The sequence below is a fragment of the Pteropus alecto genome, unplaced genomic scaffold (genome assembly GCF_000325575.1).
Source record: "Pteropus alecto unplaced genomic scaffold, ASM32557v1 scaffold239, whole genome shotgun sequence".
NCBI classification, from domain to species: domain Eukaryota; kingdom Metazoa; phylum Chordata; class Mammalia; order Chiroptera; family Pteropodidae; genus Pteropus; species Pteropus alecto.
In genome coordinates, this window is record NW_006494613.1 from 15881644 (window position 1) to 15900549 (window position 18906).

The 18906-nt window shown below is 31.1% G+C and overlaps 1 protein-coding gene across 3 annotated transcripts in view; it reads left to right on the forward strand.

The window, feature by feature from the left end:
• ARL13B (ADP ribosylation factor like GTPase 13B) overlaps window positions 1–18906 on the forward strand; it is a 63973-nt gene that overhangs the window by 39806 nt on the left and 5261 nt on the right. For 2 of the 3 annotated variants that reach the window (XM_006926251.3, XM_025042502.1), the window contains 6 exons: window positions 6333–6438; window positions 7198–7400; window positions 9970–10084; window positions 13097–13322; window positions 15661–15777; window positions 16768–16836. In XM_006926251.3, coding sequence (XP_006926313.1) covers window positions 6333–6438; window positions 7198–7400; window positions 9970–10084; window positions 13097–13322; window positions 15661–15777; window positions 16768–16836 — 836 coding nt within the window. The remainder of the gene's footprint in view (window positions 1–6332; window positions 6439–7197; window positions 7401–9969; window positions 10085–13096; window positions 13323–15660; window positions 15778–16767; window positions 16837–18906) is intronic. The other variant, XM_006926252.3, reaches the window with a different exon arrangement.

Sequence of the window (18906 nt, forward strand, 5' to 3'; positions counted from 1 at the left end):
AGTGATTTTTACAGCCTGAGTGGATACTTCACTTCTTTGTTATAATCCTGGACAAGCTAACAGAGATTTTCCTATCTCTATACAGACTGTGTTCAATTTTTGTTGGTTTACTACTTTATCAGGAAACTCAGTTTTAGTTCCCTCTTATGCGCGAACCCTAAGCCCCGGCTTCTAGTAGTTCATGGACTTGCTTTAATTCTTACTCTCTACTTTGGCTATAAGTGTGTTCTCTCATCATTTCTGACACTTGGAAATTTCTCTTTTTTACTTCAAATGTAATGATGTAGTTTTGAAATTTGTCTTTTTTTCCCCCTAAGATTATATCAGAAACTTTTCTATGTAGAAGAGGGAGGAATTTCTGTTCTGTGCATCTTTGCAGAGTTAACATAATTCAGAATCTTCCCCAAACCCTTGTTCATCTCTGCAGATACTGAATTCATGGAGGTACTCAGGTGGATTTACATGCTATATATAAACTGCATTTTCTAGTAGTTACATACTAATAACTACGTATATAACTCTTTCCAATTTAATTGCTTAATCATATATCTTCATAAAATAGAATATTAGGCAAAGTGAGACAACTAAGCATATTAGAATTTAAAAGTTAGAAGAGACAAAATTCATGTCATTTAATTGCTTTGACTAGGTGAAATCAATGACTACTATTTTATACCACATTATCTTAAATTTATTTTCTTAATGTTGGAAGAGTTCTATTCATGAATCATCTTTCAGCATGTTTAACTTACTGCATTGCTATACAGTTTTGAATTCTGTCAATAACTGACTATCTTTGAACTTAAACATCATATTTGCAAAAAAAAAACCCACTAATACATAAATATGGTAATTGACTTTGACAGTTTGTTCTGGGAAATAGAATAGTAAGTTGTACGACTCAAATAAAAGTTTCTCCACCCTATTACAGACAGGGAACATTCCCAGGAACAGAAATATGAATAAAAATCACCTAATGCTTCAAGAAATATACTCTGGAATCAATATTTTATAGTTTTATAGATTTTTTTAAAGTAAGATATATTCTTTCTATAGTTACTAACACTATATTGATTAAATAAAATATTTCAAGGAGTGTAACCAGTTCTTATCCGACATAAAATGGAGTATTCTTTTGCTTTTGTGTACAAAGACAGCTTGCAGTATTTCCCTAGTTCAAGGCGAAAGGAGCTGATGTTATTGGAATATTCACCTTTTTGACTACTTAAAATGAAGAAAACAAACTAATAAAAAAAATTGCAAGTTGAATATATTTTCTCTAAGTTTAAATTATCTGACTTTGTTTTTGTAATGCAGTCTTTTAGGGCCTTTTTTGTTCTACTTTTTATTGAGTTTAAATAAGTTAATTGTTAACCAACTTGTTTAATGTAACATTAAGACCATTTTTGTTTAAATATTAAGATGGCTGTTATTTTGAACTCTCACTTACCTGGTTATAAAATATGCTGTACATACATAAAATGATTTTTATATTAAATTTAAAATCACAGCCATAAAGATGTTATAGGTATTACTTAGTCCACTTTCAAGTCCACTCTTAAAATACTTATTAAAAGCCATTATTATTTTGATTTATGAAATGGGTTCTTTGCTAAATTCAGCATAGCAACAATTATAAAATAACTTTGAAGAAATATCAGAAAATAAATATGTTTTGGTTAAACTTATATATTACTTAATTTTAAAAGTATCAGACATATGTATATATGTTGACTTTAAACGATGCTGACTTAAATTTTTTTAAATATCCAAGCATATTAAATTTTATAATTACGTACTTCTAATACTTTAGCTAAAACATTAAAATGTGAGTACTTTGATATTTTACAGTGGTCCTTTTATAAGAAGATTATTTTCTAATTTCCTGAAATTAATTTTAAAAGATTCTGGGAAACAACAATGAAGAAATTAAGACTTGCTAGAAAATTATCTTAAGTTTTTTAAAGGTTATACTTATGTGTCAAATTTGGGCATACACTTATTTTCAGAATTAAATGTTAAAGTGTTCTTGAAAGGAAGCACAATGTGACTAATTTATAGTCAATCTACAAAAGAAAGAATTTTAAATTTGTTTTTATAGGATCTGACTTTCTAGTGTTTCCAAATTGAGAAGATATTTTTAAGAGGACTTAAAAGAAAAAGTTGATTTTTGTTAAAATGATCTATTTCTGAGATCTCTAAACCCAAATTCCATTCAGTTTATCAGCAGTTTATGTGAGTAGATCAGCTGTCTGTAGCCTGGTGCAAATCTGAGCAAAACAACAATTTTACTTGTCTGTTGAGCTATTTTTAAGTGTGACAGATTTCAAACTATGGATGTTTCACATTAAAAAGTATGAAAAAGAATGGTTTATTTACCTTTGTCTTGTTCCTTTTGTTTCTGTTCCACCTGCAGTCTTGGAGTCCTGCCTTTCTTTGAAAGAGAAACCTGTTAACGCTTTGATCAGATTATTTAAGTCTCTATTTTATAGTTCACAGGCAATTTTTGTATGGTTTTCATATAGTTAACTTAATTGAAAGCCAAACAACGAAGCCAAATAAGTTAGAGATAAAATTGTCCTTTTGCTGTTAATATCAAATGAGAAGAACAAATTGCTTACTTCACACCTGGAGAATCCGGTTCTGCCTGTTAACCGCCCATTCTTTAGATTAAAGGAAGATCGTTTTCATTGGAGCTAGCTGGTAACAGGAAGTCCTTGTTAAACTGCCTACATAGAGTATTTGGCAAAGGCATTGTAATCCCAATCCTATATTATATATAAAATACATTACTCATTAAAGTGGGGGTTTGTATTTAAACAAAGATTTCTTTGTTTTCTTTATGTATCAAAACTTGCTAAATATACAGAATTTGGAATAACTAGGAATGGAAAGAAGCTTGCTGTAAAGGCTTTTTGTTCCATTTACTTTAAAATGATTGAATTCAACTCTATTTTAGGAAATCCCGAGGGGTTAACTCATAAAATCATTGATTTTCACAACTACAACTGCCAAAAAAACCTCCTGTCTTTAAACCTTCCATCCCACTTTTCTTTTTACTATACTTGCTATTTTTTTCAAATAAGTTTCTTCCATAGTTTCCAAAATAGAAAAACTAAAGTCATGCAGCACTAAATGTTATGCTGTTTATTATATTAATATAACAATTCAAAATTAATTTTTACCAGGGTGAAATATTAGTAGGAAAATTGGAAATGAAAGTTCTCTCACATTACTAAATTTCCTACCGTCCCTTTTTTTTCTGCCTGATTTTTATGATTTGAGGGTGAGAGGAGGGACAAGGACATTGTTATCATATCTATCAAAATAGCAGTTGCATTTATTCTTTGATTCAGTAGTCCTACTTCCTGGAGTCTGTTCCCAAGGTAAGAAATAACATCTCCACACACTTATTCACAGCACTCTTTATAAAAACAAAACACTGGAAATAACTGGAAAAAAGTCCTTCATTCTGGGCCTGGTTGAATAAATGATGAAACATCCACATAATGAACATTTTCCTCATTAATAGCATATGTAGTAATAAAGAAGATTTCTTTACCCTGCTTCAGGGTAATTTTAGGATTTATGTTTTAAAAAAGTTGGGAGATGGTGCATAGGAGTGTATATAGTATGCTGGTTTTTGAGGAAGAAAGGGAGGCGAAGATGCACATACACAACACCTCTCAACCAATCAGTAACAGTGAATATCCATAGTGCCCAAATTGTGGTCTTTAAAATACCATTTCCCTATATACATGTTTAAATTTTCAAGAAGAAATATGAGAGGATAAATTAAAAACTAACGAAAGTAGTTACTTGTAGGAGAATGGATGGAATAGAGAGAGGAAGGAGAAGGGACAGAGACAGAAATTAGTTCTTTCTCATTATAGTTTGTTTTTATGGTTTTGAATTTAGAACCACATGTTTTAAAAATTAAATCTTAAAAAGTAAAACTATCTTAAAAATAAAAGCTGTCTGAAATAAATAATCCTAGCTATATATCTAATGGTGGCATAACCATACAGAGAAGGATTATTTCAACTAATTTTAAAACCCAGTATTTTGACTCTGTATCTCTTGCGAGATATATTTTAGAAACAAGAATAACCTCAATGAGATCTTAACCTTTATTTAGTGTCTTATTTTTAGTAATAATATTGCTATTGTTATTGAAGCTCATATATATTGTAGAATAAAGCATATAGTCAGTGTCAGTGTTATTAGGAACTGTAGTTTTCAACAGAAGAAAAATACAATTTAAGAAGCTAAGTAAAAACTTGGTAATATCTAATTTAAAATGAAAAATTCAATATGAGCTCATAATTTGTTTCTTAAAAACTACATTTTTTTCTTAGCTTTGTCCACTGAAAGGGTCTAGAAAACAATGATAAGTCAGTAGCAGTAAATATCCATAGGGTCCAGATTGTGGTCTTTCTAATAACAGTTCCTACTAAAAGGAACCAGGGCTTCTTAGGGAAATGGATGATTCCAGGTATGGAATATTGTTTCTTATAAAAAACCAAGAAGATAGCAAAGACTATTGGAGTTGTACCTACAGAACACAGGAGCTAACAAAGGGAACTGATCAAAAATGGGTAACCCACTGATCAAAAATGGGTAACTTTGAGCCTCAAAAAGAACAGTAACTGCAATAAATTGAAGCATATCAAATAAGTTTTAAAAATCTATGAATCCATAATGACAATCCCAGAAACCACAGAAAGCAACTTGATCACCTTTGGAGATTCTTAGGGCACCCATTTATTATTACGAAAATTAGGGAATTGAAGGCAAAGGATCAAAGGTTTATCTTGACTTTTATCTGAATTGTATTTTAGAGTAAGTAAGTAGTTGATGAAAGCTTACTTTTTATCAAAATCCAGCTTGTAAATGCAGAAGGATTATAGAACTAGAAAAGTCATGATTTCATAAGCCTTATAAAATAACTGAATTTAGCAAAGGTCATCAATGACTGCTAAAATCATTAGATTAAAGGTTAATGGGAACTTTATTTTGGGTGAATCAGCCTGACTCCAGCTGAATCCACTGATCCATTTTAACATCGTTAAAAGTGGTACAACCAGTGGTATAAGCCTCCTAAGTACCAGCACCATTTATGAAATATGTTTGCCAAAAGATTTCAACTCGAAACTCATCCATCCAACTACTAGATATAGGAAATACAGAGTATTCATGTTAAATGATCTCATAAGGAAGGTATCAGTCAAAAGCTAAACACGGGAAATTCTATAGAAAAATAAGTTTTTTGTTTTACAAATGAGGTGGTGATGGTGTTGCAAGGGTGGGGGATGTTGGGCTGGGAGTGAAAGGCAAGAGTAAATTGTAATGTGTATTTGGTTTGGATTTAAATTTGGACATCAACACTTGTAAAAAGTTATTGAGGAATATTCATTTTGTTAGGTGTGATAGTGGTATTGTGTAATGTTTTTAAATTTTTAAATTTGGGGTGCAGTGACATGACTGGAGGGGAAAGTAGAAGATATGTAGATGAGCAAGAATGGCACAATTTTGATAATTTTAAAGATAGATGATAAGGATTATTTAGATTTATTGTTCTGTATATTTATTAAATAATATCTATTGGTCTGAAATGTCTATCAAATGCTGACCAAGTAGTGTTTTATTAGACTTTTGACCTCTGCCATCTGATAGGCAAATCATGGTGTTTTGTGGTAATTTCTATATAAATTTTTTTTATTTGTTATTCCCCAGTTTGTTCCTAATTGAATATAATGTTTTTGTTTGTTTGTTTTTAATGCCCAGTGCTATGCAAAGTAAATTAGATAGAAGTGACCTCATTTCTCCAATAAGTTGCACATTTATGTGGTCTCATTCTACACACTGGAAATGCAGATGATCTCAAATATTTCAAGCCCAGAATGAGTATTTGATTATTTAAAACGTGGTACAGTTTGTGTTTTAAGAAGATAAGAACATGAGATAAGGGCACTTACATCATGATGCAATGTATTTTAAGAAGATAAAGACGTAGTTAATGTGAAAATTAGAATTGACAGCTGAGAACTGCAGAAACTAGTCCGCTTTTTTATTTGTAGCTTTTTTGTTGGCCTATTGATATGTTGCTTGTTTTCTTGACACTACCTGATTTCCCTTGTTAGGCCAATTCTTACTAACTTTTTAGTAGTAAAATAAAGGAAAAATGAACTCGATACTAAATACTCTCTAAAACCAGTACGTTCTGAAATCGGTAGCTTTAAAACTTTGGAATGAGAACATGATCAAAATCTTCTTAAGTGGCTGTCTGATTATATATTTGCTATAAAACAGCTTCATTTATATCTCTCTAGGTTGGCAAATAAACAAGACAAGGAAGGGGCTTTAGGAGAAGCTGATGTGATTGAATGTCTGTCTCTAGAAAAATTGGTCAATGAGCACAAGTGCCTATGCCAAATAGTAAGTTTTGGGTTTTTTTTTTGCCCTATGAAATATGTTCAGTATAACTTAGTTTTTGTATAGGTGATAGGCAATTAAGTGGTAAGGCAGCTAACAAAAGAATTCATTAGTATTTTAAAAGAAATTTTTTTTTATCCAGGAAATCACGTTCTCAATATTCTGTTGATATTACTTAATACTGTAATATTTGTTTTCTGTTTAGTTGTTACTGACTTCCATAAACCATCTTTTGTAATTTCAAAGAATTATATTTGCCTTTGTTTAAGATAATCGCTGACAAGACCTGTAAGCTATTCAAACATGTCATGCTATAAAATTTGTAAATAGTAAATAAAACATATAAATACAAAATTTAAACATAGGAGAGATTTGTGATGACTTTCGAAAATCATATCAGGAGAGTTATCATATAATCTTAAGAAAGATAGACACAGGAATTATTTACTCTGGTTTCAGAAGATAGTCATTGGCATGTCAATCTTAAAAACCGTTTACTGCTATAAAATATAACTGGCACCGTTGACTTCTCGTGTCATAATATCTCTCATAGCTTATACATATACACAAAATATTCCATTTCCTGGGTACTAATGTTAGTGATCATTGCAAAGGTGTGTTTTGTGAGTTAAATAAGCAAGAGCTTCCTATCATTAATTTATCATTGATTTTCCAGTAATTATACTTAATGGTTTATGAGTAGATTTTTTGTGGAGACCTTTTAGTTTTAATTCCTAAGACAAATAAATTGCTGTTTTTCAGGAACCTTGTTCAGCAATCTTGGGATCTGGAAAGAAAATTGACAAATCCATTAAAAAAGGCCTTTATTGGCTACTAAATATCATTGCAAGGGACTTTGATGTCTTAAATGAACGCATCCAAAAAGACACAACAGAACAACGTGCTCTTGAGGAACAAGAGAAACGAGAAAGGGCTGAAAGAGTGCGAAAGTTACGGGAAGAAAGGTAAGTAGATTTATTTTGTACCACAATTTTATGAATTTTTTAGTTTTGTCTATTCAGTTTCCTCTTTCTATATGAAAGAAGGCAGTAGGTAAGTTTTCTATTTTTATGGCTCTTTCTGTACAGGAGTTTGGGTGACAGGATTCTAATATTTCTGGTGGTGCTGTGGTAGTTAAATTTAATCCTTAGATATTTATTATTTCACAGAGTATTAAAATTTTTGTCTCCTATTTCTTATGGGTACTTTTAATGCAGTGGTTCTCAAACAATGGTGATTTTGCTTTTCAGAGGATATTTGGCAGTGTCTAGAGACATTTTTACTTGTCACCGCTGTGGAGAGGTGAAGTGCTACTGGTATCTAGTGGGTAGGCCAGGGATGCTGCTGTGCAGCCTATGATGCACAGGACAGTCTCCCGCAACAAAGAATTATTGAGTCTAATATGTCATTAGATTGAGAAATCCTTCTTTAGTCTCAGCAAAGATAGAAGGTAATCTGTTGGTGGATCAGTCAACTGAAGCAAAAGCTGATCTTCAACCTTAGTTTTATCAGAAAGTCGACTAAATTGCACCATTGCAGGTTTTTAAAATATGTTTTTCCAATTATTTTAAAAATACAGTTCCTTTATAGGAAAATTTTAAACTTAATTTAGCAAACTCCTAATTTAAAAAAAATTATATGAATTCTACCATAGAATCACTTATAATAATCTTAATTCTATAAGAAAGTACTCAGATTTAAAGTTGAATTTAGGGCTTAATCCCAAGATTTCTCTTTCTTTTTTTCACTGGATTGTTACATGGTGGGGGAGGGGGCAGGAATGAAACAGTTTTTAAGTGAGCTCCTCCTGTAAGATCTAAAGTTGTCTTTCATCTACAAAGTAATATTGACCTTCCACATGCTTTAACATAGTTGCTACCTTGTAGGCAGGACCCTACTAAACTACCCTCGGCTTTGCGAGGTCTTCCCCTACACTATCGGGGAAATCCTCTAATTACTAGTATCTTTCTTTTAATTCAGAGATAGGGCTTAAAGAATTATTTGTAGAGATAACTCTCCATCACCAAGTGCTGAATAATATGAACAGATCTAGATATCTCTTGATACAGATATGAGGTTTTAGTTCCAGTGAGAATCTTTGGTTTTCTGTCCTACTGTATATTTCCATGACATAAATCTCAGTAGAACCAATCATTCATTTAAGTATACCTTTTATATATTTATAAAAATAAAACATATAGCCAACTTTTCTGAAGACTCTTTTGTTTTTTCCTTCATTAAGAAAACAAACAAAAAGAACAAAAATTTTGAATTGGATAAAAGAAACCAAATGTGATTCACTTTTTACCCCAAGTTCTTACCTTTTCCATAAAGATATTCTAGGTCATGTTATGGCAGGCTTTTCTAATACTCATTTCCCTTTCCTCTTTTCTCTTAGCCATGCCACGTGTGGTCTGAGGCCTTTCCTATTGAGCAGAGTCTCCATAATTAAAAGTAAATTGGCATCTAGAGAGGAGTGATATAAAAAAACGTTTTTACTTCTTTAAATACAATTTGATAGGTTCAGATATTTTTGAAAAACTGTAAAACACATTATTGGTATCCGAAAATAGTATTTCAATACTAGGTACTTGAAATTGCTTACTAGTAAATGAATAACATTAATAACAGTTACTGTCATATAAATATGTTCATTTACAGAGTGCTTTCACATATATTACTTTAGCTGAAACAACCCAATGAGGTAGGTATTTTTATCCACATTTATGGGAAAGCGGAGGCTCAAAGATCCAGATACATGTCCAAGGTCACACAGGTAATAAATTGCAAATCTCTAAATCTTGGCTTCCTAGGTTCACAATGAAAGGATATCTCTTTCCATCAGAGAACATAATAAATGTCATAGTAATGAGCATTCACATTGCTATACTATACTTGCAGCTAAGTTGCAGATCAATACTACTCATTTTTCTGTCTTGCTCTACTTGTTTTATTAACTTATTACCCTTCATGTATGGGGCAACATTAACTATAAATCACAGAGATAGTAAATGTTTCAGTAGTAATGAATATGAAAATACTATTTAATCTGAGTGATAAGTGCAAGCTATTTTTATAGCCTCTTACACTGTGCAAAGCAATAGTCATTATTTAGTTCATATATGATATGTAACTTGACACAGCCCTTAAGAAGAGGATTAACAAAAGGACTTACTATCTGTTAATATCAGTGAAGATGACAGCATTGATTTAGGAGGGTAATTAATAAATTGATAAATATAAACCCTTGACACATAGAAAAATAATTAATATGCACCATTGACCTTAAGAAATCAGTCATAAGGAGTGTCATTTTTGTCAACATTTCTTTCTTTTAAAGTTCAAATGATTAATCTTTACATGAGGATAGAGGCCTGTTATGTGCATAAAGATTTCTGAAAATCTCTCAGTAATTCAAAGCCATGTCCAGATGTTTAAATTTCTAAGTTTAATGGCCTTAAATCTATTGTAAGTGTTCTTAAACATGATTCATCACTTGCTCAGGAATTCCAAACTTTTTTCCTCAAATAATAGAGAGCAGAGAGAGCGAGAGCAGGCTGAACTTGATGGAACCAGTGGTCTGGCTGAGGTGGACCCAGAACCAGTTATTGTTAATCCTTTCCAGCCGATAGCGACTGTAATCATTGAGGTATGGATGGTGGCAAATGTAATTTTTATATCTTGAGTTGTAAAGTTGGAAGTTAAGAAAGAGGCGGGGAGTTGGGAAAGGAGGCAGGGAGATAGAAAGAAGTGTTTCACTAGAGACTGATTATTTCTAAAAGAATTAAATGAGAGAGATGAGTTAAAAGTTTGCTGCTTTTTCTTTCTCTCAAATTTACTTTGGAAAATAACTGAGATGACTTGGAGATTAACTGAGAATGAAAATTAAGATCAAATGTAGCAACCGTAATAGTAACTATTCTAATAAATCTTTTTTTGTCATTTTTTTCATACGGTAGTAATATATTTACTCTTATTTATATTGTCTTTGTCCCTGTATTGCTGTTACTATCTCTTTACAGTAATATTTAGATGTTAGGATGTATTAGAGTACATAAATGATTTTCTAATTATTTACTCAGGATACTTAAGAATGTTTGAAACTATAATAAGTTCTTCTACATGTAAATATTATTTATTTTAGTTTTAATTGTCCAAAGTTTTACCACAATTAATTTGTAGATTTTAATCATAAAGAATTTAAGGGGTTGTGTGTGTGCGCGTGTGTATGTGTGTCTGTATATCTGTCATTGTTTTCGTTTTCTACTGGTGTCCAGACTTTGCCTTGGCCCTGCTTTTTCATTGCCCTCAGCAGCCATGCCTCCTCAGAGGCAGTACTTCCTAAACCTCTCTCCATTCACTCAGAGCTTAATGTGGCAGCTGGCTTGCTGGTCCCACTGCCTGTATGTTCTCCACTCCTCTTCCCCTGTCACTGCCTCCTTCCACACAGGTGCTCATCTGGAAAGGTGGATGATTGTTTCTTCCTTGGGGCTGCCGCTGAGGAGGGAGGCAGCTCCGCAGGTAAGAAGATGATTGGATAATTTTGGTATTGCTTTATTTTGCAAAATAATTGGTATTATGAGATATTTGGTCTTAAGTTGCTTAGCTACCAGAGGTTAGTTGTATTTAATCTTTGTATTAACCCATTGCATTTAACTTAAATATGTGTTTTTCTAAGTATAATAAAGCCATCTGAATAACTTGAGCTATTGCTTTGTCTCCATCCTATTAAATATTATGTCTGTCAAGTTTTGTTTTATACTCCTTAAAATATTGGTAGAGGAGAGAAAAATCAGTTTGACTTTTCACTTTGAAACATTAATTTACTCTATATGTGATAAAGCTCACCTTGTAAATAATGACCAATTATTCTGTAGTACCATGGTTACTTAGAAGGCCTTAGCGCTTCTACCAACATTGTATTTTTCACACAACGAAGATGTGAACAATACTGGTGTACAGAATAGTAACACCTTATATTGAAAGTCGCTGAATTAATCAGTGACATGGGGAAAGTGCAGTTATTGTGCTTTCAAGCTACAATAATTTTAAGGACATAAACAGTAAAGAAATGAAACAAATGGAAACAAATTACCTATAGTCTCCTTTATAACAAGCAGATTTTTTTCCCCACTGAACTACTCCTTTAAAGTGTTTGCATTTTAGAGAAACACCTTACATTCCTTTGCTTTTTACCACAGATAATAAAAGTTATTATCTGTGAGGTATTGGTTCCAGAGCAGATAGACAGAACAGTGGAACATTGATAAACAGTGAATAAACCTAATAAACCTAATGTATGAGCATTTTATATTAGATAAAGGCAACATTTCAAATCTGGAAGAAAAAGGAGGTTGAAACAACTGAACAATCATTGGAAAAAGTAAAATTATTAAACACTGTATACCAAATTAAATTCCAGTAGACTTAAATGTATAAAAAAAAGAACCCTTAAAAATACTAGTATATAATATAGTAAGCATTTGTATATGAATGGAGGAAGAAAAACTTTCAAAGCAAGACAGTCAAACCACAAATCATAAAGTGAAAATAGATAGACTTTGTTATGTTCAATTTTTAAGAGGCGTTTTACAAAGTTAAAGGCAATAAAACCCAAGCAGACCCTAATGAAAAATGTTTGAGACACATAAGACAAAAAAAAAACCAAACAACCTTTAAAAAACTATGAAAATAATAAGACTCTAATAGAAAAGTGGATATTGGGTGACCATGGTTAGTTCCCTAATGGAAAAATAAAATGACAGTAAGGGCATTTCATAGTCCATCTTCACTAGTAATAAAAACAAGCTAAATGAAACCGACACTGAAGTATAATTTGACAGAGATAGAAAAGATTGATAACGATATGCAGCATTGAAAAAGATATGGGGAGAGAGCACTCTCTCACGCTTTTACTTGAGATGTAAATTGACTTTAGTTTTTCTGAAGAGAAGTTTGTAGTGTGTCACATTTTAAAATGTGTTTACCCATTGAGCCAACAGTTCTCCTGTTAGGAATGTATTCTAAAGAACTAATTCAATAATTATTTTGTTAATAGTGAAAAATCGAAAATTTTTTGTCCATTGATTGAGAATTGCTAAAATAAGTTATGATATAATCATTCAAAATGATAATGTGATCGATGAAAGTAATAATAGCTAACACATATAGCATTACATAACAACTTACAGCTAACACTTTACTAGGTGTCAGGCACTATTCAAAGCACTTAATATATTCATTGGCAAGGAAAGAAATATATATTCTTAAATAAAAACTTCAATTTTTTTGTTTTAAAAACAAATACACAAATATGTATAAAGAGAGAGGCAATCCATTTCATTTATGTATGTTTGTGGGTGGTGTATGTCTGTTGGTGTGTGAGGTAGGCAAAGAAAAGCACCTCTTAGTGATTATATATCAAATAGTGGTCATCTCTAGATTGTGCAGTTACTCATAATATTTGTTTTTTTTTTCCTTTATACAATCTGTTTTCTGACTGGTAATTAGCATGTTTTTATGATATCTTCAACAAATGATTTTTAATAGAAATATCACAGTTCCCCAGGGTTACAGAATGCTCTTGGATTATTTGTTTCTCTCTTAAAACTATCTTAGATATAACTGTTATATTAAAGATGATACATTTCATTTCTATTAGAATGAAAAAAAACTTGAAAAAGAGAAAAAAAGGCAAAATATGGAGAAAGACAGTGATGACTGCCCCCTGAAACATAAAATGGACTGTGAGCAAATAGAGACACAGAGCCAGATCAGTGACAGTAGCCAAAAAAACAATGAGTTGGGAATAGTAGAAAATTATAAGGAAGCATTAACACAGCAGTTGGAGAATGAAGATGAAACAGACCAGCCATCATCAGAATCAGGTGATAAAACTAGTTATTAAATTAAAAAAAAATGTGTGTATGTGTGGATTATACTTCTTTCATTTGTCATGATTATTTTCACCAAAAAAAAGTATTATAATATATTTTGTCTGCAAATGCAGTATTTATCATGGTTTTCTCATGGTTTTTAGTTACTCAGTCAATTTGCTAACATATTTTTATTTATTATGCTTTAAAATGTAGTCTTTTATAACTTAAAAATATAGCATAGCCCCAGGAATCTTTAGAATGTATTTAATACTTTTCAGGCTTTTTTTTTTCTTTTAAGCCTCATAATGCTACAAACAGCATCATTTTCTTTATTGACTTCCTATTTCTGTAGGATGCAGACATAATCATTTTAACATTTTTAAAGTCTTATTAAATAGCCATTTTCCTTTTATTTTAATATCACATAAAGTCTTCACATCATAATTGCTTTTTTCTAAGTGGTTGTGTGATTTAACAGGAAGTTTATATCTTTTGGTATCACAGAGAAGCATCCTATGTTTGGAATCAGACAACCTGGGATGGAATCCTGACTTTTCCATCTAGATATACATGATGTTATATAATGTTCTTCAGTCTTGGTTTTCTCATCTCTAAAATGGAAATAAATATCATCTTTTTTTTTCCCATAGGGCTTTTAGGGTTACTTATAATAAAAATAACCCTACAGAGTTCCTAGTATGGAGCTTGACACATGGTAGACACCTAATAATTATTACTTCCTAGCCATTTCTAGTTAGCAGTATGGTTCCATTGTATATAAGAATTTTTGCACAATGTCAAAGAGTTTATGAAAATGAGATCTCAATCTCTGAAGTGCAGATTAGCTAACAGGGATATTTTGCTGTATAAATAATAATTAGATTTGAAAGTTATACTTTCCATAAGTTGGGAAATTAAGGCAGCCATATTCCTACCTCCTCTGTCTGTGCAGTTAAACAGAAAGTAGACTTAAAGTCTCCTCTGAATGTATATCGAGAACTCTTTATAACACTAATACATTGTTAAAGAGCAAAATGATTTGGCAGATAATTTGAAAATAAAGCATAGGAAGCTTTATAGTCAATCATATAACAATAATTATTATTATATTAACATTATATTTTATAATTTAGAACATGGCTTCAGATGCCTTATATTATTTAACAGCATTATATTATTTAACATAGCAATTATAGAGTGTGTTATCCCCGTAATGTAGAATAGGAAATCAAGGACTTGGACAGGTTGAGTAACTTATTTAAGAATCATAGATTTCTGTGGCCAGGCTGAGCCCCACTTCAGACCATCTGCTCTGTGTCTTAACCTCTTCCAAGACCCTGAGCTACTGCCTACCCTAAAGTACCATATCATTCTGGAGGCTCTCTTTCCTTTCTCCCAGTTATAAAGCTTACAGCTTTAATTGTAAAATGATGTCTTTATTTCTATCTGGAGTAAAATGTCTCAAATGGCACTAATATATTTTTTAAAAATAACGTAATTCTAAATATGTTTTTATTTCTCATTCCTTTGTAGGTTTCATAGAGGTCGACTATTTCTTATATAACAGAATTCCCATTTTAGAAAATGTTATTACATAGATATAAATTTAGTAGTTTGGAATTGTTAATGAAAATATAACTCTGATGTTTGGTTATTTAACTACTATGCTATTCTGGTTTACATTATTAAAGTTTACATGTTAACAACATAGATGTTCTTAAAATGTTTATATGTGCTTAAATGAGAATATGTAAATAGTTATCTTAGGAAGAACAAAAATTTAATTCTGAAAGATCTAATGTGATTTGGGTTAGGTATATTTATATTGGGCATACCTTGTTTGGGATTTTTTAAATAGGTAATTTGTTTAGATTCGATTGGGGTCTTTTTTTAACATTTCAAAATATTACTTTTGGACGATTTATACCTAGAATTTTTATATATATCCTACTATCGACACTTCTTCTCTTTCCCCAGCACATTTTGAGTTTTATAGAGATCCCTGCAATTTGATAATTGTACTTACTTAAATGACATTTGGAAAAAATATATTACTTTTGGAAATGTGAACTTTTTTTGTATTCTAAATAATCTCTCACAGAACTTAGAATATAGGCTCTTTGCTGTTTGTATCCCATTCATTAATCATTCATTCAATAAGCAATCATTTAGAAAATTTATTCTTAGTAAAAGCAAGTTTACATTTCATTATTGGTAATAATTTCAAAGTTGAATTGAAGCTATATTTCTGTGGTAATAATATCAGTATTCTAGCTCTAGTCTTGATTTTTATTATATAAGTTTACTTTTTCCCAAAGGCATAAAGTTCCATGTTTATGTTTTGTAGATAACAATAAAAAGAAAACTAAGAAACTAAGAATAAAAAGGAGTCACCGTGTAGAACCTGTTAATACAGATGACGCTGCTCCTAAGAGTCCAACGCCACCCCCACCACCTCCTCCCAGTGAGTAAATTGATATTGATACTGAATTTAGAAATACGGTTTTAAACGGTGAAGAAAAAGAAAAAGAAAAAAACGGTGTAGATTTTATTCGGCGTATTCATTATGTTGTGAATTTGTGAAAAAGGTAAAATTCTTTGCTCTGTTTATTTTGTTCAGAATTTGTCATCATAAATATCTATTGCTTTTCTTAACTTGAAAAATGTTTTATAAAAATAAAAAAATTAAGTAAAAATTAATAAGGAAACCTTACCCAGGTACTTCCTAGAATGGATTCAAGTACTATTTGAAATATCAGTACCCAGATTGCTAAAAGGAATTTAAGTTTAATGACTAGATGGCTAACATAAGCATTTAAAAAATTGCATCTTTCCTCTTGAAAATTAACATTTGAAACCAAGATATGTGAATTTTTTCATTATATTTCCAACATACACACCCACCTTCTAAGTTGTTATGAGGATTAAATGGAATACTACATATGAAGCACTGAGATATACTAACTGCATAATAATTGTGAGTAATTTTTCAGCATGAGGCATAGTACCACATATACTGTAGGTGCTCAATAAATATCTAAATATATATGTTTATAGTGTCCTTTTAGCCCTGCTAGAAGGCTTTAGCTGGTAACATTTTCTTTTGAGAATTATTTGAAGACTCACTTCTAGTACTACATTTAATAAGTAAATATTTCTTCTGGCCTCTGCTATAGGTTACAGTAAGAGCCTAAGTTTATTTATGGTAGGGGCGAATATGCTCGTATTTTTAACTAAAGGAAAATAAAAGCATAAAGCCAATGTTACCAACTTACAATTACATTTTTAAAAAGAAGCCATTTAAAATGGGTTTATGGCTATTCAGTAGTGTATCATTCAGTATATATGAATTGACATCACATGTTATGTACATTCCTGTTGAGGGAGGGATCCTCGCAACAGACCTAAAGAGGCATTGTTTAACAGTGTTTTAAATGTTTTTCTTTTTCTTTAGTTGGCTGGGGAACCCCTAAAGTCACTAGACTTCCAAAACTTGAGCCTCTTGGTGAAATCCGTCATAATGGTAATGCAAAAGGATCAGTTTTCACACATCTATACATTCTACATTCACTTTTCTTTACCTCATGACTTCAACAAACTTTTATTTTTGGAAGTCTTTTCATAGCCATCTTTTTTCATTATACTTCACTTTTTCAATTTAATTTGTTTTTTTTATTCTTAAGTACCTTTGCTTCTATATAATTTGATTTGATGTTTACCTTAGAATACAGAGGTAAAAATAATCACAGCTGTGTTTATTCATTATATATTTATGTAAATAGTGATGGAAAGGGAAAGGTTTTAAAGCAATTTAAATTAAATAGATATTACAGTTATAGTGCTAAAAACTTTATTGTCTTATACATGTTCAATATACTCAATGATTTCATATAATTGATCTTTCTCTGCTTCTAAGACACTGAGTTATTGAATAATAAAATGAAGATCAAAACAATGTGGAATCAAGGGCAATCAAGTATACCAAATAAGATTTAGCTAAATAGAAAGAAAGTTATTAAAGGCTTTATTGCCTCAAGATAATTTTCTTTGGATGAAATTAACATAAACTGTAGTTTAGCCAGTATATAGCATTAGAACTCCACAAATGGAAAATTAGAGAAAGGACAATTGGAAGTAGAGAATTGCCTTGTACAACAGGCAGGAGTTCTGATTCAGACCATCAATCTAGATTATTTCAATAAAATACTTCCAGAATGCAAAAGGATAATTAAATATATGTAGCTCAATAAATATCTCCATCAAGAACATCCAATTCATTTTTTGGTGGCTCTAGTTTACTTAATCTGGTTTCCTAAGGAGATCTGTTTATTAGGAAAAAAATGTCAGAAGTTTAATCTTTAGAAAAGCTTTACCATATAATTTGAAGTTATATCAAACTATATAAAATATTTTTATTCAAAAAGTATATAAATATAAATGTGCTGTTTTTTTTTTTTCAGAATACCATAGGTCAGTAATGAAATCTTTCTTCATAATCATTAGTGAACATTAAATTTAGGATTTATTTTTATTTCTAAAGACAGAAATGTTTGTTTTAGACCTTATCAGAATTACAGTGAAAGCATGTTTCTGGTTGACTGACTTTCACAGTTTTTTTATTGACTATGATAAGTTAATTCCTGTTTTATTATATTCTGAAATCATGCAGGTTATAATACATTATCAGTTTAAATATTCACTATGTTGTTAGGAAAAAATAGGTAATGTTAATATGTGTGTGTGTGTGTGTGTATATATATATATATATATATGTATATACGTGTGTGTGTGGAGAGAGAGAAAGTAATAATTTCTTTTTTGACAAATATTTTTTCTCTGAATCAGGCATCCAACAAACAACTATTTTGTATTTGACACTACCTAAAACATTGGTGGTACCAAGATAAGACATAAATTTTGCCTTTCTAGAGACCTTAGTCTAATAGAGAAGACAGAATTTAGCTTACTATAGTATATATGGCAATTCACAATATATGGTTAAATGTTCTATGGTGCAGAATTGGAGTACTGTGTACAAAATGCATGGACAGTTAGTGAAAATGGTATTGGGCCTTCAAAGAATGGGAAGAGTCAATAAGCAGAAGAAATAGACTATTCAAAGGTAGAGAGGTGGGCAGGAGGACATTTAGTATTTGGAAAATAGTGCGAAGTTACTTCTGACTGGAGCTTAAGTTCATGTGGGAAGAGTGAGTAAGAAAGAGGAAATTTAAGTTTATAAAGAGCATTGAAACTGGAATTATAGTTTAGGGCCAGGTTGGAAATTACTTCACATATACATCTGAAGATGTCTGGACTTGCTATAATTTTATAAGAGACACTATACATTTTCAACAAGGAAATAATATTAGTAGATTTGTTATTTAGGAAGACAATTTTTGACACAATGTGAAGTACAGACCTGATGGTGGCCACACCTAGGTAAGTAAGGAGTCCAATTTGGAGGCTGTTGAAGTATCAAATGAGGAGTGGAAATTGAAATGGAGAATAAAAAATGTATGCAAGGAATATTTTAACAATGATAATAAGTAATATTTGATGAATATATGTGTGGGCTGAAGGAGAGAGAAATAGA